General features: G+C 37.9%; 1 protein-coding gene across 8 annotated transcripts in view; it reads right to left on the minus strand.

Annotated features, from left to right (window-relative positions):
* Khc-73 (Kinesin heavy chain 73) overlaps positions 1-25,055 on the minus strand; it is an 886,736-nt gene that overhangs the window by 101,766 nt on the left and 759,915 nt on the right. For all 8 annotated transcript variants that reach the window (XM_070083276.1, XM_070083279.1, XM_070083274.1 and 5 more), the window contains one exon: positions 10,683-10,861. In XM_070083276.1, the coding sequence (XP_069939377.1) occupies positions 10,683-10,861 (179 nt within the window). The remainder of the gene's footprint in view (positions 1-10,682; positions 10,862-25,055) is intronic.

Here is a 25,055-nt window from a genome sequence, read left to right on the forward strand (position 1 = left end):
AAGTGAACATAGAAAAGAGTAAGGTGATGAGGGTATCAAATGATTTAGATAAAAAAAAATTGGATATCAAATTGGGGAGGAGGAGTATGGAAGAAGTGAATGTTTTCAGATACTTGGGAGTTGACGTGTCGGCGGATGGATTTATGAAGGATGAGGTTAATCATAGAATTGATGAGGGAAAAAAGGTGAGTGGTGCGTTGAGGTATATGTGGAGTCAAAAAACGTTATCTATGGAGGCAAAGAAGGGAATGTATGAAAGTATAGTAGTACCAACACTCTTATATGGATGTGAAGCTTGGGTGGTAAATGCAGCAGCGAGGAGACGGTTGGAGGCAGTGGAGATGTTCTGTCTAAGGGCAATGTGTGGTGTAAATATTATGCAGAAAATTCAGAGTGTGGAAATTAGGAGAAGGTGTGGAGTTAATAAAAGCATTAGTCAGAGGGCAGAAGAGGGGTTGTTGAGGTGGTTTGGTCATTTAGAGAGAATGGATCAAAGTAGAATGACATGGAAAGCATATAAATCTATAGGGGAAGGAAGGAGGGGTAGGGGTCGTCCTCGAAAGGGTTGGAAAGAGGGGGTAAAGGAGGTTTTGTGGGCGAGGGGCTTGGACTTCCAGCAAGCGTGCATGAGCGTGTTAGATAGGAGTGAATGGAGACGAATGATACTTGGGACCTGACGATCTGTTGGAGTGTGAGCAGGGTAATATTTAGTGAAGGGATTCAGGGAAACCGGTTATTTTCATATAGTTGGACTTGAGTCCTGGAAATGGGACGTACAGTGGACCACCGCATAACGATTACCTCCGAATGCGACCAATTATGTAAGTGTATTTATGTAAGTGCGTTTGTACGTGTATGTTTGGGGGTCTGAAATGGACTAATCTACTTCACAATATTTCTTATGGGAACAAATTCGGTCAGTACTGGCACCTGAACATACTTCTGGAGTGAAAAAATATCGTTAACCGGGGGTCCACTGTACAATGCCTGCACTTTAAAGGAGGGGTTTGGGATATTGGCAGTTTGTAGGGATATGTTGTGTATCTTTATACGTATATGCTTCTAAACTGTTGTATTCTGAGCACCTCTGCAAAAACAGTGATAATGTGTGAGTGTGGTGAAAGTGTTGAATGATGATGAAAGTATTTTCTTTATGGGGATTTTCTTTCTTTTTTGGGTCACCCTGCCTCGGTGGGAGACGGCTGACTTATTGAAAAAAAAAAAAAACTATATTCAAATTCAAATTCAAAGTTTATTCTGTATAAAGATTACAATGTTGAATTTACAGAATTTGGTTGTTGTGTGGTTTACATGTAGTTAAATAATGATTACAGAGTGTACCACTAGAACGCTTAGCATGGCTAGGCATTTCGGGCAGACTTAGTTTAATTCTTTATTTTAAAATATTACAAATTATGAGGTAAGTTGGTATTATGGCTAAGTGACTAAATACTAGTTTGTGAGTTTAGCAATGTGAATGCTTTTGTTTTGGCACAGTACATAGTTTCAGTATTGGAGTATCATAGGATTCATTATTTTAAGATTGAGATTAATATTTCTGTTTATGGTCAAATGGGTGAGTGAGTGTAAGTGTGAACCACCAGGTGGTATTTGTGTAGTTAGTTGATGGGGTTTATCAGGGAGATAAGATGTTTTCTAATGGTAGTTTTGAAGGTGATGAATGTGTCTGCAGTTCTAGAGTTCTCAGGTAGGGTGTTCCAGATTTTAGGGCCTTTGACATACATTGAATTTTTGTAAAGGTTTAGTCGCACATGGGGAATGTTGTAGAGATGTTTTTGTTTGGTGTTATGCCTGTGGGTTCTGTCACAACTATCAAGAAAGCGTTTTAGGTCAAGGTTGATATTGGAGTTTAAGGTCCTGTAGATGTAGACTGCACAGTAGTAAGTGTGGATGTACTGAACAGGGAGTAAGTTTAGATCTATGAAGAGTGGAGGGGTGTGTTGCCAGGGATGGGATTTAGTGATTATTCTTACTGCAACTTTTTGTTGGGTTATTATTGGCTTTAGGTGTGTTGCTGCAGTTGATCCCCAAGCACAAATAGCATAGGTGAGGTATGGATAAATAAGTGAGTGGTATAGTGTGAGAAGGGCATTTTGCGGCACGTAGTATCGTATCTTGGAGAGGATCCCAACTGTTTTGGATACTTTTTTCGTTATGTGTTGGATATGGGTGCTGAAATTCAGGTTGTTGTCAAGGTATAGGCCTAGGAATTTGCCCTCATTATGTCTGGTAATTAGAGTGTTGTCGATCTTAATGTTAATTTGTGCATCTCCTGCTCTGCTACCAAACATAATATAGTAGGTTTTGTCAGTGTTAAGCATAAGTTTATTGGCTGTCATCCAAGTCGATATTTTGATCAGCTCCTCGTTAACAATGGTGTTGAGGGTGGCAAGATTAGGGTGAGAGATGACATAAGTCGTGTCGTCAGCAAAGAGAATGGGTTTCAGGTGTTGGGATACGTTTGGAAGATCATTGATGTACATGAGGAAGAGCAGGGGACCAAGGACACTTCCCTGCGGAACTCCAGTATCAAGTGGCCGTGTTGTTGATGCTGTGTCTTTAATGGTAACATACTGATACCTATTAGTAAGGTAAGATTTAAAATAAGCAAGCGCATGGCCTCTTATACCGTAATGGTCAAGTTTGTGGAGTAGGATGTCGTGGTCTACTGTGTCAAAAGCTTTTCTTAGGTCAATAAAAATTCCTAGTGGATATTCCTTATTTTCCAATGCTGTGTAAAGCAGATCTAGCATTTTTATGATTGCATCATTAGTGCTTTTATTTTTCCTAAATCCAAATTGGCAGGGGTTGAGTATGTTTTGTGCTGTTATAAATGAATATAGTCTCCTGTGCATGAGTTTCTCAAAGATTTTGGATAGCAATGGTAAGTTTGATATTGGCCTATAGTTGTTTAAGTCTGTAGGGTCACCACCTTTATGTATTGGTGTAACCCTTGCCATCTTGAGTAGTTTCAGGAAGGTGCTAGTTTCTAGTGACTTGTTAAAAAGTAATGAAATAGCATGCGAAAGGATATGGGCCGCTCGCTTGTACAGTAATGGTGGGACATTAGACAGATTCCCTGAGTTGTTTTTAAGTGACTTTATAATCTCGGTGACTTCCGAGGGCTCAGTTGGTGCAAGATAGAAGGAATTTGGGAAATTCCCATCTAGGTAGTCCCCGGCATGGGCATTAGTATGTGGGATTTTACTGGCGAGATTAGATCCTATGGTTGAGAAGAAGTCGTTTATCTTGTTAGCTGTGTCAGTGGGATGTAGTGGTGTTTCATTAGGTTTAGTTAGGACAATATTCTTGTTTTTTTCAGTTTGTGGGTCCCTAGAATCTGAGAGAGTGTTTTCCAGGTCTTTTTTATATCTCCTCTAGTGTCTGTGAATCTACTGGAGTAGTATAGTTGTTTGGCTTCCTTTATTACTTTGGTGAGAACTGATGAATAGTGTTTAAGAATATCTTTTTGTATTAAGCCCTGTCTATATTGCTTTTCATATTGGTGTTTCTTGTCAATGGATTTCAGAATGGTGCTGGTTAGCCATGGGCAACCAAGCCGTTTGTTTGTGATCTGTTTCGTTTTTATAGGACAATGTTTGTTGTATAGTCTAAGTAATTTGTTAAGAAAAATGTCTCTTATTTACCCCTATCTCACCTATGGAATTTGTGCATGGGGCTCAACAACAAGTAACCATCTCAGACCACTAATTACCCAACAAAAGGCTGCAGTTAGAATGATAACAAATTCTCACTACAGGCAGCACACTCCACCAATATTCAATACACTCAACCTACTCACCATACAAAACATCCATACTTATTACTGCACCTATTACATACATAGAACACTTAACTCTGATATTAACCCTCCCCTCAAACATCTCCTTGCCAACCTCAACAGAACACATGACCATAACACAAGGCACAGATCACTCTTTGATGTTCCTCGTGTCCATCTCATGCTATGCAAAAACTCAATGCCCATAAAAGGCCCTAAAATCTGGAATTCATTACCTGTAAATATAAAAGAAACACTACCTGTTTATAAATTCAAGTCTCTTCTCAAAGATCACTTACTCACCCAAAACCAAATAAATACTGAATAACTGAACCTTATAAATTGTATATCTTAAATGTTTCTCACAATTATATCACATAAATGTTAAACCTAAAACCCAATCTAACTTTATTATTTTTTAAATACACTACCTAACAGAATACTCCATACGACTGAATGTACAACAATGCATGCAACCATATGACCTGTCTTTGTAATACTCACTTGTGCTTTATAGTTATCTGTTTACATTAATGTTTTATCACTGATTTCATCATTGCTTAGTTAATCTTAAGTTAATTTTAAGCCAGCCCGTAATGCTATGCATAGTATAAGTGGCTTTGGCATGCTGCTCTTATCTGTATTTTTTTGTACCTCTGTATGTGTGCTCAAATTGTAAATAAATACCATTGGCCTTGGAGAATTTTGTAGTCCAGTCAACAATCTCTAGGTCAGTTGTGAACTTCCTTATTGAGGCCTCGTCATGGAGTCTAAATGAGACTTTGTTGTATTCAAGTGGTGGTTTATTAATGTTTGTCAGGAGGAAGGTAGGGTAGTGGTCTGTAGTGCTATCTGTGATTATCCCTGATTTAAGGGGGGCTAGTATATTGGTCCATATGTGGTCTATTATGGTTGCACTTGTCTCAGTGAGCCTGGTTGGTTTAGTTATTGTTGGTATGAGAAGTGTGTTGTTCATATTGTTGATGAAATCAGTTACAGGCTGATCATCTAGTAAGCCAAGGTTGATGTTGAAGTCTCCAGCTAAGAGAAGGTGGTGCTTATTCATTTGTCTGTTTGTTATTAGTGACTTTAATTTCTCACTGAAATTTGGGATGTTTGTGTGAGGTATCCGGTAAATGGCACCGATTGTTATAGGTGTCTTAAGGTTTTTTACAGTAAAATTAGCAAAAATGTATTCCCCATATTCATCACTAAAGCAAGTGGTGCTAATACAAGATAATTGGTTAGAGTAGTAGATTGCAATACCACCCCCAACTTGGTTTGGTCTGCAGTTGTGAATTGCTGTGTATCCTGGTAGAGGGTAGATATCTATTGTGTCCTGCTTAACCCTTTGAGGGTTTTGGTCGTACTAGTACGTCTTACGCTTAGGGGTTTTTGACGTACTAGTACGCATAAATTCTAGCACTGTCAAATCTCGCAGGAAAAGGCTGATAGGCCTAGATGTGAGAGAATGGGTCTGTGTGGTGCGTGTGTGCAGTAGGAAAAAAATCTGGGACCCAGTGGTGCATTGTGGGAATGCCATCATAGTACACAATGTCCACCATGCCTGGCGGTAAGAAGTTCCTCACTCCTCGGCGAATTGGGACACTTTTGTTCCCCAGTGACAGTTCTAATACAGATGGAAGTGACAGTGAAGATGAGTTTCAAAGTTCTGGTGAGGTTTCGACTGAAACTAATGGACCATAATATGGGTAATAGTGAGGAAAACCCAGACAACCCACAGCCTTCCACATCTGGTGCTGGGCCGTCTTGTTCACGTTCAGTTGTACCAGAATCAAAGAGTAAACTCCTATTTTCCCAAATCCCAGACTCAGATGTGAGCATTGGTGATGATAGTGATAGTGATTATGAACTACAAGCTCTTCAAACTTGTTCCAAGAATGGAGGAGGAGGAGGAGGAGGAGGAGGAGGAAGAAGAGGAGGAGGAGGAGGAGGAGGAGGAGGAAGAGGAGGAGGAGGAGGAAGAAGAGGAGGAGGAGGAGGAAGAAGAGGAGGAGGAAAAAGAAGAAGAATACGTAATAATAACAATAATACATAATAATAATAATACATAATAATAATAATACATAATAATAATACATAATAATAATAATAATAATACGTAATAATAATAATAATATGTAATAATAAATGTTCACCCATGACAGTAACAAGATAAGGGGAGATAACATCTGATAAGTGCTGACCTTTGATGAGGGTAAATGAGGGTGTAGCCGATACCAAAAGATTACATGAACATCGCTCTCCCTTTGTTTTTGCTGGTATACTAACATTTCTGTCTATTTGTCTGTCTGTCAAGCTCCCTGTCTATCTGTCTATTCGTATAGCTCTCTGTCTCAGAGAGCCACAAGACTGGTCATCACTTTTACTCACATCTTCAAGCGGAGTACAGCACTTTGTCTGGATTTCTTGGGTTATCCTAGGTAATTTATACTATGTATACTTGCATTTATGTGTACCTGTGAGACAGAGATAGACAGACAGATAGAAAAAGAGACAGATTAAAAGATATAGAATGAGGGAGAAAGATAATTAGATAGAATGGAGGGGAAGCAGCATCCGACCCCATTGTTTTGACAGGCGGGAGGGGGAGTGAGTAATGAGACAATATGTCACTTTGACAGCTGCCGACTCCTGGTAATTTACACTATGGAGGAAGAGGAAGAGGAGGAGGAAGAGTAGGGGGAAGAGGAAGAAGAGGAGGAGGAGGAAGAGGAGGAAGAGGAAGAGCAAGAGGAATAGTAGGAGGAAGATTAGGGGGAAAAGGAGGAAGAGGAAGAAGAGGAGGAGGAGGAGGAGGAGGAAGAGTAGGAGGAAGAGGAAGAAGAGGAGGAGGAGGAAGAGGAGGAGGAGGAGGAAGAGGAAGAGTAGGAGGAAGAGGAAGAAGAGGAAGAGGAGGAAGAGGAGGAGGAGGAGGAGGAAGAGGAAGAAGAGGAGGAGGAGGAGGAGGAGGAGGAAGAGGGGGAAGAGGAAGAGGAGGAAGAGGAGGAGGAGGAAGAGGAGGAGGAGGAAGAGGAAGAGTAGGAGGAAGAGGAAGAAGAGGAAGAGGAGGAGGAGGAGGAGGAGGAGGAAGAGGAATAGTAGGAGGAAGATTAGGGGGAGGAAGAGGAAGAGTAGGAGGAAGAGGAGGAAGAGGAAGAAGAGGAGGAGGAGGAGGAAGAGTAGGGGGAAGAGGAAGAAGAGGAGAAGGATGAGGGAGAGGAGGAGGAGGAGGAAGAAGAGGAAGAAGATGATGTAATAATATTTTTCCTTTGAAACAAGAAAAAAAAATCCACCCCATGACAGTGACAAGATAAGGGGAGATAACATCTGATAAGAGATGAGTTTTGATGAGCGTAAACGAGGGTGGAACTGAAAATAAAAGATTAGATGAACATTGCCCTCCCTTTGTTTCTGCTGGTACACTAACATTTCTGTCTGTCTATTTGTCTGTCAAGCTCCCTGTCTATCTGTCTAGCTCTCTGTCTCAGAGAGCCACAAGACTGGTCATCACTTTTACTCACATCTTCAAGCGGAGTACAGCACTTTGTCAGGATTTCTTGGGTTGTCCTAGGTAATTTATACTATGTATACTTGTATTTATGTGTACCTGTGAGACAGAGATAGACAGACAGAAAGAGAGAGACAGATTGAAAGAGAGAGAATGAGGGAGAAAGATAAAACACCATTGTGTATGACACCATGTTTCAGAGTTCCACAAGCTGCGAAACTAATAGGAATATGTTCAGTGACTGTATATTGGTATATATATTATAGAACAATAATAATAAACAATGTTTTGTATTGTTTGTTTTTGTAAACAAGTTTTGTAAACAATATATTGATAATTATGTTTGTGTGCTTATTGTGTTGTATACGAGTGTATATATGTACATTGCACCTTACTTTGGTCTCATAGGCCACATAAGTTATGTGAAAAAATAAAATAGTGAAAAAAAAACAACAAACCTTCAAATACAAGTAAATCAAAGTTTACTGGGTGAGCGGCAGTTGCCGCTGTTGCCATACGGGGCTCATTTTCTGCAAACTTTACGCCTCCATATCTCCGTAAGTATTGATGGTAAAATTTTTTTGTTTATCCTTTAATGTTTAGAAAAAAAAACTCTATTTTTTCATAAGAAAAAATAATTTTTTTTTTTAAATTTGGCCGACCCTGAGAACGAGTTTCGGAGAGGGCCTGTCGACCCTCAAAGGGCTAAGCCAGGTCTCAGTAAGAATAATGCAGGAGAAGGGTGTCTTTAGTGATTCTATACTTATGTGTACCTGTGAGAAAGAGACACAGAGAGAGACAGAGATAGACAGAGACAAAGATAGAAAGACAGAGACAGAGATAGAAAGACAGAGAAAGAGATAGAAAGACAAAGACAGAGATAAACAGATACAAACAGAGAGACAGCCAAAGTCAATCAGCCAGCCAGCCAACCAGTCAGCCAGTCAGCCAGCCAGTCAGTCACCCATCCACCCACCTGACCAGCCACCCAGCTTGCCAAATATGTATTACACGTTCCAGAATCATTTCTCTTTACTTAGGGCATAGGTTACAGGACATTCTGGCAGGATGATACTACCAGTGGTATCAAAATTGAAAGGATATTGCACAAATGTTGCACATGGGCTATTATTGAGGTTTTTGATGTTTCCTCAACCACTTGTGGCCACATCCATCTCAAAGCCACTAAACTCAGGGTCAACATCACCTTCATCTTAAAAGGGGAGTGTTAATATGACATGACATCAGTGAATCCCTGGTGTTTGCCACACTATTTACTCTAGCTAGCATTCAATTTATCTGGTGCTCCCACAAGGTACTAAGTGGTCCCAGATTTTTTTAATACTGCACACACCGAGTGTTAAGACCCATTCTATGCTGACCAGGCATCTCAGGCCAATCGTGCCAAATTTGGAGGCAGGAAAAATAAAACGCTGATCTATGTTTCGAGAGCAAGCGGTAACAACGCAGATCTATGTTTGGACAGTTTAAGGGTTAAATGACTAATCAGTGCTTTCTTTTATCTTTACTGGTATCCACATCACATTATGGCAAGACCCTTCTTTGATATATTCTGCATCTAATGGCCACAGAATAAACTGGCCTCACTTAGACAGTGCTTTACACTTGTGAAGTTTCCTGTTTTTAAATGCAAAAATCTTACAAAAACCTGCTGCCACATGATATATACTGCCACGCTATGTATGCATTGCCAAAGCATATACATATTGTGAGGGGATGATATACTGCTAAGACAAGCATGCAGATATACTTGTACACAGTGTCAAGCCCTATTAAAAGGACTGTACCACATTTTCAGATCATGAAACATTTGAAAAATATTACAACTTTTTATCCTCTAAGCTGTTAGCCCCAATGTACTTGTAATTATGTAAGTGGTGTGATACCCTGTTAACCACATTATAAGTTAAATTACAATAACATTTGTAAAATTTTTTTCAAATACAGTGAACCCTCTGTTTTCGTGATTAATCCGTTCCAGAGAGTCTGACGAAACCCGATAAGAAATGATGTAAATTCAATTAGTCTGTTCCAGACACCCAAAATTATTAACAAAAACTACATTTTTTAGAGATTAAATAAAGATTTACATACAGAAAACAATGACAATTAAATATAAAGCACTAATAAAATGTATAAATGAACATTTAACATCACACTTACCTTTATTGAAGACTCTTGTTGGTGTATTGATGACGGGGAGAAGGGAAGAGAGAGGAGAAGTTACTATTGTTTGGAAGGGGAATCCCCTTCTATAATGACTTTAGGTACCCCATGGACTTCCCCAAAGCCACAACAGATTTCACAACAGGCATAGGGGTTGTCAGGTGTATATGGGGAAGTACCCTGGCTGGTGTGTGTGTGGAGAAGTGCCCTGGCTGGTGTGTGTGGGGAAGTGCCCTGGCTGGTGTGTGTGGGGAAGTACCCAGGCTGGTGTGTGTGGGGAAGTACCCTGGCTGGTGTGTGTGTGTGGGGAAGTACCCTGGCTGGTGTGTGTGGGGAAGTACCCTGGCTGATGTGTGTGTGTGTGGAAGTACCCTGGCTGGTGTGTGTGGGGAAGTACCCTGGCTGGTGTGTGTGGGGAAGTACCCTGTCTGGTGTGTGTGGGGAAGTACCCTGGCTGGTGTGTGTGTGGGGAAGTACCCTGGCTGGTGTGTGTGGGGAAGTACCCTGTCTGGTGTGTGGGGAAGTACCCTGGCTGGTGTGTGTGGGGAAGTACCCTGGTTGGTGTGTGTGGGGATGTACCCTGGCTGGTGTGTGTGGTGAAGTACCCTGGCTGGTGTATGTGGGAAAGTACCCTGGCTGGTGTGTTCTTTCTTGAATTCTATCATGTTTCTCACCTTCTTTATCAAAGAGCTGGGCACTAGGAGCTTTCTTTGGGTCCATGGTGGCTTATTTAGCAGTCACACACAATAAATAAGCGCAAAAAACAATGGATTATTATGAAATGTTTCGTATGACCTCTCAGGGTAATGTTCACTCACTGAGAAACAGTGCCACACTGACTCAGAATGCGTGTGAGGGAGGCTTTGGGTGTGCGGGGGCACTCGAACATGTTCTGTACGACCGACGAAACCAGAGGAAATTTATGAAAACAGAGACTCAATTTTGATGAAAAAAGTCAGTGATACCTGAAAATCACAAAATCAGAGTGTAATGAAAACAGAGGGTCCACTGTACCACTAAATCTGTTTCACTGGTAGGTACACTGATTCTATTAATTACTTCCATATATTTATACTTCAATGATGACAATTATTTCACTACCTGCCTGACTAATACACTACCCCATAAGTGAACAATAATATATATACTAAACTCTGTTTTTCTAAGCTTGATAATCAATACCTGGATACTGTAGATGGTGTCCCAGCTTTTGTTGCAGAAACCTCATTTAAAGAATCCAATGTACGACTCTGTGTTAGATGAAGTCTGCTGCCAGCCACACCACCACTTCTGTATGAAGCAAAATCACTAAACTCCTCATCTCCAGTGGCCCTTCCTGAGGCTCCATTCATGATACCATTCTGAAAGTTATTATTTTATGAGGTCTAAAAGTCATATCATTCTTTTAATATTCAAGGAATTTCTTAATATATTTAATATTTTAAATACTTTCCAAGCCTATTGAAATTTACTTGTGAAGTAGAAGATATCCAAGATAATAGCTAAAGTGTGTGAGACTGCTGGTACACTGCAAGATAAGTAAAAAAAAATACTATAGCCCTGCGGGAAAATACAGGACAGATTGAGCTGTTGGAGTCAAACATGGATGACAAAATTTAATTTGAATAAATGTCATGTTAAAGTTATGAATGTTAAGTGAAAACAGGCCTCACACAGAATGCAAGCTATGAAACATAACATGAAGCATCAAGTATCAGAAAAAAAGCTAGAATAAGACTTATGCAAAATATCTGGCATAATAGAGGTTTTGTATTTTTTTAAACACATCGGCCTTTTCCCACCGAAGCAGGGTTACCCAAAAAGAAAGAAAAACCCCAAAAGAAAGAAAAAACTTTCATCATCATTCAACACTTTCATCATCACTCGTACATAATCACCGTCTTTGCAAAGGCACTCAGATATGACAGTTTAGATGTCCCTCCAAACTGTCAATATCCCAAACCCCTCCTTTAAAGTGCAGGCATTGTGCTTCCCATTTCCAGGACTCAAGTCCGGCTAACCAGATTTTCTAAATATAATTTAGAAGTACAGTAGTACGTCGGGATACGAACAGCTCAAAACGCGAACAATTATGCAAGTGTATTTATGTAAGTGTATTTTTGAGGGGTCTGAAACTGATTAATCTAATTTACATTATTCCTTATGGGAACAAATTCATTCAGTATCAGCACTCAAACAGCCTTCTGGAATGAAATAAGTTCATATCCCGAGGTACCACTGTATCCCAGGAAGACTTGACCTAGTGACCCAACATATTTTAGATCCCGATGATCGAACTTGGCTGTCAAGCTTTGTAATATATTACATATTTAAAAGTTATGCCTATACTGGCACTTATCTATTTGTCCAATTATTTTTAGCATAAAGCAAAAAATTGGGGATTTGTCACAGTTGCTCTTTTCCAGCAACACAGTTGGGAGATTCTGAAACATTTACATCATTCTTTCACACTGCAGGTACTGTACAGTGGAACTTAGACTTACGAGTGCCCCAACGTACGAGCTTTTCGAGATACATGCCGTCGCTCAGTCGTTTTTTTGCTCTGAGTTACAAGCTAAAATCTGAGTTACGAGCGAACTTTCCCCTCAAGGGAGGTTCTTTGACACTGGCGAGGGGTTCTTGAACTAGGGAACTGGACATGCACTCCGGTTCCCTAAATTAAGCCTGAATACCTTCCATCCCCTCCCCCCCCCCCCCACAGGCGCTGTATAATCCTATAACAAGCGAGCTTCAGAGTGCCACCACCAGTTGGAACAGTGAATGTCACAACATCTACTGAGCAGTGCATGTGTATACCTCACCGTGGAAGCATTTCTCTTGTGTTTTGCTTGCGTTTTGTGCAGTTATTTTTGCCAAATTTCTTTTTTCTAACCGTGGGTCCTAAGAAAGTAAGTGCAAATGACAGTGCTGAAAAGAAAATGAGGATGATGTCCATGGAACTAAAGCATGAAATCATAGATAAAGACAAGTGAGGCGTGTGGGATGTGGGTTGTAGAATTAAGAGTGTAGCAAATAAATAAGTGAAGAAAAGAATTATAGCTGTTAAGTTCAGTGATAAAGTGTAGCATTAAGAGTGTAGTGAGTAAGTTAGGCAATTAACCCCTTGACTGTCGAAACCCCAAATCCTGAGGTGTCTCCTGGGGTTGAAAAATTATCGAAAAAAAAAACAAAAAAAATTTCTTAGGAAATGACAGAGAATCTTTTCCTGATGGTAATGACACCAAAAGAATGAAATTTGATGGAAAACTTACGGAATTACGCTCTCGCAAAGTTAGCGACCTCGGTGATATATACGAATTGGCAATTTCACCCACTTTGAGCCCTATTTTTGGCTAATTCCATTGTTCCAGTCGACCAAACTCATAGCTATTTCTTTAGAACTCCATTTTTTCTATCGACTGAGTACAAGAAACAGCCCATTTACCGATATTAATTACCCAATAACATGGTCAGAAATTTGCAATTTGGCCAATTTTATGCAAATTAAAAAAATGCCAATTTCAAAATAGGGTCCAGAATGAACAATGCAGACATTCCTGGCTCTAAAATAACATTTTCTTTGTTCATCAGTCACGTCTCCAGGCCCCTCTGATATTACTCTTGCTTTCTATTTTGAATTTCTATTTAAACAAAAAATAGAAGATTTACTGTTATGCAGACTACTGCAGTATTGTAATAATTGCATAAATAATGTCAACCCATTCATGACTGCATATTAGAATGGCTAGTTGGACATTTATTGGACACTGACATCATTTGTTTACTTCTGAACATCGGCAAAAATCAAACATTTCCCCTAATTAGAGCTCCATTCAAGGTTCTTTTCATAGTAAAACCAATCAAAACCAACTCTATTTCTATAATATGTTTTCCTTTCTATCAAATGAGACCAAGGAAACGAGAACACAGTCATAAATACTATACGAAAATACACCACAAAGTTTGCATTTTAATCTAAAAAAAACGGTCAGAGTTTTTTTTTCTCATTATGTACTGCGTGCTGCAGGATTTTTTTTATATGGTGCACACTGACCACACAGACCCATTCTCTCACATGTGAGCCTACCAGCTTTCTCCTGCTTGATTTGAAGCCACTAGAATTTTTGAGTATATATACATCAAACACGGTGGCTCGTAAGACATATATATACGACCGAAACAGTCAAAGGGTTAAGCAATAGAAAAAGGGCAAAATGAAACGAACTCCTCCAATGTTGTTGTTGTTGTTGGGGTTTACACGGCCACTGACAGCATATGCCACTCTGCCGGCATCTCTTCTCCAAGGTAAATACAGGAAGGCCCCACTTATATGGCTGGTTAGGTTCCAGGCTACCGCCGTAAAGCAGAAACCGCCGTAAAGTGGAACACCCTTTTTTTCCACTTACAAATGCATACAAACACTAGATAACAAGTTTACACTAACATATATTAAGTTAGCAATAGAACCAGGCATCAAAAAACAATAAAAAAGTACAATACACACGTAGTGCACTCATTACTTACCTTAAAATATTTATAGTCTTAATCTAGGGTGAGACAAGTAGTATTTATTGTAAGAAATCAAGTGTGGTATGTATGGTAGTCAGCCAGGCTACCATACCAGGCTACCCCACCCACACATACAATTCTATGATATTTAAGCATCCCAGAGCGATAAAATGTATATACAGTTCACTCATTACTTACCTTAAAATATAGGGTGAGATGAGTAGTATTTATTGTAAAAAATCAAGTGTGGTATGTATGGTAGTCAGCCGGGCTACCATACCAGGCCAACCCACCTACACATAATATTCTATTACAGCATCCCAGAGTGATAAAATGTATATACAGTTCACTCATTACTTACCTTAAAATATTTGTAGTCTTAATGTAGGGTCAGGAGTAAGTAAATGAGATAAAACGAATAAATGAGAGAGAGAATGAGTGCATGAGAGAGTACAGGCGCAGAGCTATGTAAACAAACCAGGCGAAGGTAAGTTTTGTAAACAAACAGTGTACACGTCTGGTTTGTGTACAAGTTACATTGTGTACAGGTTGTCTCTACATTGATACTGTAGAATAAATAAAGAAGAACACTCCCATTCTCATGTAACATCATTTTGAGAAGAAATGATGCTCTGAGTGAAGGCAATGGAAATAAGTCACTCTAACTTTTTTGGGTTATCCTAGGTTCTCTACACATATGTTGTTATGTATGATAATCTATGTAACTGTATTTGTGTATACCTGAATAAACTTACTTACATACATACGAAAGGAATAATTTTCTACAGTTTCCCCCAGTAACACATTTTCTCTTATGTTAGATTAGAGAAAATGTTATTCTTGGCATCACTTGTACAAGTTATCTGGCTACCACATCTCATATTTATGTTTATTTATTCTATTGTAGGGTGTATTTATCATCTTTTTATGTTATGTATCGTGTTTATTATATAATTTTGAAAAAAATATCATGGATAGATTAATGAAAATGTGTATATTAAAGTAATATACAACATTTAATGAGACTTGGTGATGATGATTATTATTATTATTATTATTAGCATTTCTAATATGGCGTCACTTGTGCAAGTCGTCTGCTACCACATCTCATATTTATGTTTATTTATTCTATTGTGGGGTGTATTTATCATCTTTTTATGTTATGTATCGTGTTTATTATATAATTTTGAAAAAATATCATAGATGGATTAATGAAAATGTGTATTTAACGTAATATACGACATTTAAATGAGACTCGATGATTATTATTGTCATTACTAATATGACGTCTGGAGACATAAGACACTCTTACTGATTTTAATGTGTACCTGCATGCCAGCACAGTATGTAAGTTTATTTAAGTACAGGTATACATAAGTATAATTATAAGAGTATATATAAAATATGAAATAACTTTTAAAAACATTTGAAATTTTGGAGTTTCCAGACAAAATGGAGAGACTTAGTGCTTACTGAGCTCACGAAGAATGTAAACAAACAAGGTGGGGCGCGGTGACCATATTAGAAAGTCAGGTGGGGGGAGCCGCATAGCGAGTTTTGGTCATAATTTGAAATGACCGTGTTAGCGGAATGCCATAAAGTGAAACGCCATAAAGCGGGGCCTTCCTGTATGTACGAACACTTTATAAAACCAGTTTATTTCTTTACATTCTCTATTATGTTTTATTATGTTTTTATACAATATTTCTTATTTATAAATACACTGTTTCAGTGTTTTCCTTACGAAACTAGTGATCTAGTGCAGTTAGCCTTACAAACATTCCATTTTCACTTATATAATATATATAATAGCTAAATTTAAATCAAAAGACCTGCAAAAACCCCTCACAGTCATAAACATCTACAGAGTACCACAGTTGAACATTTACCATTTTAGTGACAAATTAGGAAACATGATAACTGATGCACACATGAACAAAGACCACTTACTGCTCACAGGAGACTTCAACATAAATCTCCTACATGACCAGGCCCACAAGTAACTGAATTCACAAATATTATGGGTAACTGCTCGTTGCTACCAACAAAAACAAAACTCACTAGAATCTCCGAGGCCAGTGTCTCCTTATTAGACCACATCTTGACTAACACCATGTATCCTTTAACCCGTAACAGTTCAAACATATATATACGTTCACTATCCCAGTGCCCCGTATATTTTAAAAAATAATTTTTTTTTAATGAAAATAAAGAGCACATTTTTCTAAGTGTTATAGGATAAAAAAAAAATAGGGTCAGTAATTACAGGGATATGATGCCAAGAAGTTGGCACTGGATGCTCACCTGACAGCAACATCGAGTCATGCTGCTTCCAGAAGTGTTGCCTATATACCTTTTTTTCTATTTTCATATTATTTTATATAATTTTTATGTTCTGATAATTACAATTTATAGTAGTTCTTGTCATTTCATAATCAATCTTTGTTCTGACACTAGTACAGTAGGGCCCCGCTTTACGGCATTCCACTAATACGGTCATTTCAAATTATGACCAAAACTCGCTATATGACTCCCCCCACCTGACTTTCTAATACGGTCACCACGCCCCACCTGGTTTGTTTACATTCTCCGTGAGATCCGTAAGCACCAAGTCTCATCATTATGTCTGGAAACTCCAAAATTTCAAGTGTTTTTAAAAGTTATTTCATATTTTATATATACTCTGATAATTATACTTATGTATACCTGTACATAAATAAACTTACATACTGTGCTGGCATGCAGGTTCACATTAAAATCAGTTAGAGTGTCTTATGTCTCGAGACATCATATTAGTAATAATAATAATCACCGAGTCTCATTTAACTGTTGTATATTACGTTAATATACACATTTTCATTAATCCATCTATGATATTTTTTCTAAATTATATAATAAACACGATGCATAACATATAAAGATGATAAATACACCCCACAGTAGAATAAATAAACATTAATATGAGATGTGGTAGCCAGACGACTTGCACAAATGACGCCATATTAGAAATGATAATAATAATAATAATAATAATAATAATAATAATCATTGAGTCTGTCGCATATTATGTTAACATACACATATTCATTAATCCATCCATGATTTTTTTTTCAAAATTATATAATAAACACGATACATAACATAGGCCGTTTTCTCTTTCTCATATACATAAATGACCTACCAAATGCATCGTAACTACTCAAACCCACACTATTTGCAGATGACACTACATACGTCTTCTCTCACCTGAGCCCAGTCACGCTAGCCAATACTGTAAATACCAAATTACAGAAAATATCTACCTGAATGAGTACTAACAAACTTACTCTAAACATTGACAAAGCCTACTTCATTCAGTTTGGTAACAGAGCTACAGACGTCCCTCTTAACATAAAGTTAAACGGATCATCTATCACAAAACTCACAGAGGGAAAATTCTTAGGAATCCACCTTGATAATAGACTCAAATTTCAAACACATATACAACAAATTTCCAAAAAAATTTCCAAGACCGTAGACATACTATCGAAGATACGGTACTACGTTGCACAGTCAGCCCTCCTGGCCCTATATCACTCACCTATTTACCCCTATCTCACCAATGGAATTTGTAAATGGGGCTCAACAACAATAAACCATCTCAGACCATTAATTACCCAACAAAAGGCTGCAGTCAGAATGATAACAAATTCCCACTACAGGCAGCACACTCCACCAATATTCAAAACTCTAAACCTACTCACCATTCAAAACATCCATACTTATTACTGCACCTACTACATTCATAGAACACTTAATTCTGATATAAACCCTCCCCTCAAACATCTCCTTACCAACCTCAACAGAACACATGACCATAACACAAGGCACAGATCACTCTTTAATGTTCCTCGAGTCCATCTCACACTATGCAAAAACTCAATGCACATAAAAGGCCCTAAAATCTGGAATTCATTACCTGTGAATATAAAAGAAACACTGTTTATAAATTCAAGTCTCTTCTCAAAAATCACTTACTCACCCACAACTAAATAAATACTGAATAATTGTATCTCATAAATTGTATCTCGTAAATGTTTCTCATTATTGTATCTCATTATTATTATAATAAAAAAGAAGCGCTAAGCCACAAGGACTATACAGCTATTGTATCTCATAAATGTCTAACCTGTGACCCAATCAAACTTTATTTTTTAACCCTTTGAGGGTTTTCGTCGTCCTAGTACGTCTTACGCGTAGGGGTTTTTGACGTACTAGTACGCATAAATTCTAGCGGCCTCAAATCTAGTGGGAGAAAGCTGGTAGGCCTTCATATGAAAGAATGGGTCTATGTGGTCAGTGTGCACAGTCTAAAAAAAATCCTGCAGCACACAGTGCATAATGAGAAAAAAAAAAACTTTGACCATTTTTTTGGAATAAATCAGCGACTTTGCAGTGTATTTTCGTATGGTATTTATTGTTGTATTCTAGTTTTCTTGGTCTCATTTTATAGAATGGAAGACATATTACAGAAATTGACATGATTTTGGCTGGTTTTACAATGAAAGGTGCCTTGAAATTGAGCTCAAAGTAGCAGAAATGTTCGATTTTTACCAAACTTCAAAAGTAAACAAATCGTGCCAAGCGTGCAATACACGTCAACTGGCGAGTCTAATATTCTTTCACAAGTGCACCAATAATATTTATACCATTTTTTACACTAATGCAGTAGTCTGCATAACAGTAAATCTTATATTTTTTGTGAGAATAAAAATTCAAAATGGAAAGCAAAAGAACATAAAAGGGGCCTTGAGACGTGACTAATGACTAGAGGAAATGTCATTTTAGTGCCAGGAATGTCTTTCTTGTTTATTCTGGACCCTATTCGGAAATTGGCATCTTTTGAAATTTGTGTGAAATTGGCAAAATTGCTAAATTCTGACCACTGTACTGGATAGTTGAATTTCATAAATGGGTGGTTTCTTGCACTCATTCGATAGAAAAAATGGAGTTCTAGCGAAATATTCATGTTTTTTGTCGACTAGTACAGCAAAATTGGCCGAAAATGGGGCTCAAAGTGGGCAAAATCGCCGATGCGTAAACATCGCCGAGACCGCTAACTTTGCGAGAGCATAATTTCGTAAGTTTTCTATCAAATTTCAAACTTTTGGTGTCTTTATGATTGGGAAAAGATTCTCTATCTTTTCATCAGAGAAAATAATTTTTTTTTTTAAATTTGGCCGACCCTGAGAACGAGTTTCGGAGAGGGCCTGTCGACCCTCAAAGGGTTAATTACATTACCTAACAGAATACTCCAATCTACTGAATGCTCAGCAACACAGTAAATGACCATATGACCTGTCTTTGTAATACTCATTTGTGCTAAATTGTTATCTGTTTACAATAATGTATTTATCACTGAATATATCATTGCTTAGTTAATCTTAAGTTAATTTTAAGCCTGCTCATAATGCTCTGCATACAAGGGGCTTTGGCCTGTTGCACTGTAATAACTTTGTACTTCACTGTATCATGTTCAAATTAATAAATAAATAAATAAATAAATAAATATAAAGATGATAAATACACCCCACAAAAGAATAAATAAACATAAATATGAGATGTGGTAGCCAGGTAACTTGTACAAGTGATGGCAAGAATAACATTTTCTCTAGTTTAACATAAGAGAAAATGTGTTACTGGGGGTAACTGTAGAAAATTATTCCTTTCGTATGTATGTAAGTAAGTTTATTCAGGTATACACAAATACAGTTACATAGATTATCATACATAACAGCATATGTGTAGAGAACCTAGGATAACCCAAAAAAGTCAGACAGAGTGACTTATTTCCATTGCCTTCACTCAGAGCATAATTTCTTCTAAAAATGGTGTTACATGAGAATGGGAGTGTTCTTCTTTATTCATCAATGTAGAGACAACTTGTACACAATGTAACTTGTACACAAACCAGACATGTACACTTTGTTTGTTTACAAAACTTACGTTCACCTGGTTTGTTTACATAACTCTGCGCCTGTCCTCCCTCATGTACTCATTCTCTCTCTCTCTCTCATTTATTCGTTTTATCTCGTTTACTCACCCCTGACCCTACAAATATTTTAAGGTCAGTAATGAGTGAACTGTATATGCATTTTATCGCTCTGGGATGCTTAAATATCATAGAATATTATGTGTGGGTGGAATGGCCTGGTATGGTAGCCCGGCTGACTACCATCCATACCACACTTGATTTCTTATAATAAATACTACTCATCTCACCCTAGATTAAGACTACAAATATTTTAAGGTAAGTAATGAGTAAACTGTATGTGCATTTTATCGCTCTGGGATGCTTAAATATCATAGAATATTATGTGTGGGTGGAATGGCCTGGTATGGTAGCCCGGCTGACTACCATACATACCACACTTGATTTCTTACAATAAATACTACTTGTCTCACCCTAGATTAAGGCTATAAATATTTTAAGGTAAGTAATGAGTGCACTATGTGTGTATTTTACTTTTTTATTTTTTTTTATGCCTAGCTCTATTGCTGACTTAATACAGTGGACCCCCGCATAACGATTACCTCCAAATGCGACCAATTATGTAAGTGTATTTATGCAAGTGCGTTTGTACGTGTATGTTTGGGGGTCTGAAAGGAATAATCTACTTCACAATATTCCTTATGGGAATAAATTCGGTCAGTACTGGCACCTGAACATACTTATGGAGTGAAAAAATATCGTTAACCGGGGGTCCACCGTATATGTTAGTGTAAACTTGTTACCTAATATTTGTATGCATTTATAAGGGGAAAAAAGGGTGTTCCACTCTACGGCGATTTCCGCTTTACGGCGGTAGCCTGGAACCTAACCTGCCATATAAGTGGGGCCCTACTGTATTAGGTACTGAAATTCTACTCAAATTGTCACAAACACACTGACAGGTGACATTTGCATCTGCCTTGGTCATTTACTATTGTCTTGGAATATATACAAAGTATGTATAGGTCCCAGCAATGTTTTGGATATGTGGAAATATATACTAAGAAGAAGAAGAAGAAGAAGAAGAAGAAGAAGAAGAAGAAGAAGAAGAAGAAGAAGAAGAAGAAGAAGAAGAAGAAGAAGAAGAAGAAGAAGAAGAAGAAGAAGAAGAAGAAGAAGAAGAAGAAGAAGAAGAAGAAGAAGAAGAAGAAGAAGAAGAAGAAGAAGAAGAAGAAGAAGAAGAAGAATAATAATAATAATAATAATAATAATAATAATAATGTTCCCATGAAGAATGAAAAACAAGCCTCAGTCCACCCCTGACAGTGACATGATGAGATAACATTAGATAAGAGCTGACATTTGATGAGCATACATGAGGGTGCGATGGTAAGACTTGATAAGATTAAAGGTGATATTTGATGAGCATTGGCCCTCGCTTTGTTTTCGCTGGTACAAAAACATGAAGAAGAAGAAGAAGAAGAAGAAGAAGAAGAAGAAGAAGAAGAAGAAGAAGAAGAAGAAGAAGAAGAAGAAGAAGAAGAAGAAGAAGAAGAAGAAGAAGAAGAAGAAGAAGAAGAAGAAGAAGAAGAAGAAGAAGAAGAAGAAGAAGAAGAAGAAGAAGAAGAAGAAGAAGAAGAAGAAGAAGAAGAAGAAGAATAATAATAATAATAATAATAATAATAATGTTCCCATGAAGAATGAAAAACAAGCCTCAGTCCACCCCTGACAGTGACATGATGAGATAACATTAGATAAGAGCTGACATTTGATGAGCATACATGAGGGTGCGATGGTAAGACTTGATAAGATTAAAGGTGATATTTGATGAGCATTGGCCCTCGCTTTGTTTTCGCTGGTACAAAAACATGTCTGTCTGTCTATTTGTCTATCTGTCAAGCTCCCTGTCTATCTGTCTAGCTTTTTGTCTCAGAGAGAGCCACAAGACTGTGCCATCACATCTACTCATATCTTCAAGCAGGGTATAGCACTTTGTCTGGATTTTTTGGGTTATCCTAGGTAATTTACACTATGTATGCTTGTATTTATGTGTACCTGTGAGATAGAGATACACAGAGACAGATAGACAGAAATAGACAGAGACAAAGATAAACAGAGACAGAGATAGACATAGACACAGACAAACAAACGGAGCCAGGCTGCCAGCAGCCGGCCAGCCACACAGCTGGCCAGCCATGCAGTGGCCAGCCAGCCTGCTGAACAAGTATTACGTTCCAGAAATGTTTCTCTTTACTTAGGGCATAGGTTATAAGACATTCTGAAAGGGGGTTACACAAATGTTGCACATGGGTTATTATCGAGGTTTTATGATATTTCCAGGACCACTTATGGCCACATCCACCTCAAAGCCACTAAACTCGGGGGTCAACATCACTTTCCTCTTAAAATGGGAGAGTTAACACTACATGAAATCAGTGAATCTCAGGCGTTTGCCATGCTGTTTGCTCTAGCTGGCGCTCATTTGAACTGGTGCTCCCACAAGATACTAAGTGGTCCCAGATTTTTTTATTACAGTGCACAATGAGTGTTTTGACCCATTCTATGCTAACAAGGCATCTCAGGCCAATCGTGCCATATTTGAAGGCAAGAAAAATAAAACGTTTATATATGTTTGGGGCACTAGCGGTAAGAACATATATATACGTTTGGACCGTTTATGGGTTCAAATCAGGCATTATCACAGACAACACCACAGACCACTACTCTACCTTTCTCATAACCAACCTAGGTAAACTGTCCCAAGACACTACTAAAGTTACCTTCAGACTACATAATGAGACAGCAGTTAATAACTTTATAACAGCTATTTATTTATTTATTTATTTATTAATTTGAACATGATACAGTGAAGTACAAAAGAATACAGTAAAGTGCAGTATGCCAAAGCCACTTGAATGCATAGCATTACGGGCAGGCTTAAAATTAACTTAAGATTAACTAAGCAATGATATATTCAGTGGTACAAAAATTATTGTAAAACAGATAACAATTTAGTACAAATGAGTACAGTATTACAAAGACAGGTCATATGGTCATTTACTGTGTTGCTGTGTAATCAGTAGAATGGAATATTATGTTAGGTAATGAAGTTAAATAGTAACAAAGTTTGATTGGGTCACAGGTTGACATTTATGAGATACAATAATGAGATACAATTATTCAGTATTTATTTAGTTGTGGGTAAGTGATTTTTGAGAAGAGACTTGAATTTATAAACAGACAGTGTTTCTTTTATATTCACAGGTAATGAATTCCAGATTTTAGGGCCTTTTATGTGCATTGAGTTTTTGCATAGCGTGCGATGGACACGAGGAACATCAAAGAGTGATGTGTGTCTTGTGTTATGGTCATGTGTTCTGTTGAGGTTGGTAAGGAGATGTTTGAGGGGAGGGTTTATGTCAGAGTTAAGTGTTCTATGTATGTAGTAGGTGCAGTAATAAGTATGGATGTTTTGCATTGTGAGTAGGTTTAGAGTTTTGAATATTGGTGGAGTGTGTTGTCTGTAGTGGGAATTTGTTATCATTCTGACTGCAGCCTTTTGTTGGGTGATTAGTGGTCTGAGATGGTTTATTGTTGTTGAGCCCCATGCACAAATTCCATAGGTGAGATAGGGGTAAATAAGTGAGTGATATAGGGCCAGGAGGGCTGACTGTGGAACATAGTACCGTATCTTCGATAGTATGCCTATGGTCTTGGAAATTTTTTTGGAAATTTGTTGCATATGTGTTTGAAATTTGAAACTATTATCAAGGTGGATTCCTAGGAATTTTCCCTCTGTGAGTTTTGTGAGTAACAGTGACTGGAATAATGAGCTAGGAACATATACAGATACTGATGAATGTATTAATAATTCTCTACAAAAAAACCATTGCTTCTATAACAAGCATTGCCCCCAAAAAACTAAACAGATCACAGCTAAGAGACAACAGTCCCTGGCTAATGCTCAGCATCCTTAAATCCATTAACACAAATCACCTATATAAAAAAACAGTATAGAATGAGCCAAATAACTTAAGACTATTCTAAACGTTACTCGTCAATCCTTACCAGCCTGATAAGGTGAAAAAAATGCTATTATGAGAACAGATTACATAAATTAAAAGGTGATATGAAAAAAACCCTGGAAAACCCTATCTGAAATTCTAGGAACTAATAAGATGTCCAAAAACAAAACACTGAAATTAACAAATTCAGATGAACCCCTGCTCTCACCAACTGAAACAGCAAACGGACTCAATGTTTTCTTCTCCACCATAGGAAAGAATCTAGTGAGCAAAATCCCAAGCTCAAACACCCGTCCATCAGACTACCTCACGGGTATCTACCTGAATACACTATTCCTAACTCCAACCATCCAAACGGAAGTCTCGCTCATCATCAACACCCTTAAAAACAAGGCAAGAGATATAAATAACTCACCATCTTTTATGTACAAAAATGCTTCTCAAGTACTGTCACCAATTATTGAAACACTCTTTAACAAATCCTCCCACCTTCCCATCAATTCTCATAATAGCAAGGATCAAACAGACTTGAATAACTATTGACCAATATCTAACTTACCTGTGCTCTCTAAAATCTTTGAAAAATTAATTCATAGACAGATCTATTCCTACCTCGTCTCTCAAGACATACTCAACCCGTCTCAGTTTGGATTCAGTACTAATAAAAGCACAAATGAAACTATTGTACATATGCTAAAACTAATACACACTGCTCTCGAGAAGAAAGAAGTCCCGATGGGAATCTTTATTGATTTACGTAAAGCTTTTCATACAGTCAACCACGATTTGCTGCACATTAAATTAACACACTATGGTATAAGAGGGCACTCCCTCAATTACCTAAAGTCATACCTTAGTAACAGAAGCCAAAATGTGTACACAAATGGAGCTAACTCTTCCACACAACCAATTACAGTTGGGGTCCCACAAGGAAGTGTCCTTGGCCCTCTCCTTCTCATTTACATCAATGACCTACCGAATGAATATCAACTACTCAAACTCATATTATTTGCAGATGACATAACATACGTTTTCTCTTACCCAAACCCA

The sequence above is a fragment of the Cherax quadricarinatus genome, chromosome 9, assembly GCF_038502225.1.
Source record: "Cherax quadricarinatus isolate ZL_2023a chromosome 9, ASM3850222v1, whole genome shotgun sequence".
Taxonomy (NCBI): Eukaryota; Metazoa; Arthropoda; class Malacostraca; order Decapoda; family Parastacidae; genus Cherax; species Cherax quadricarinatus.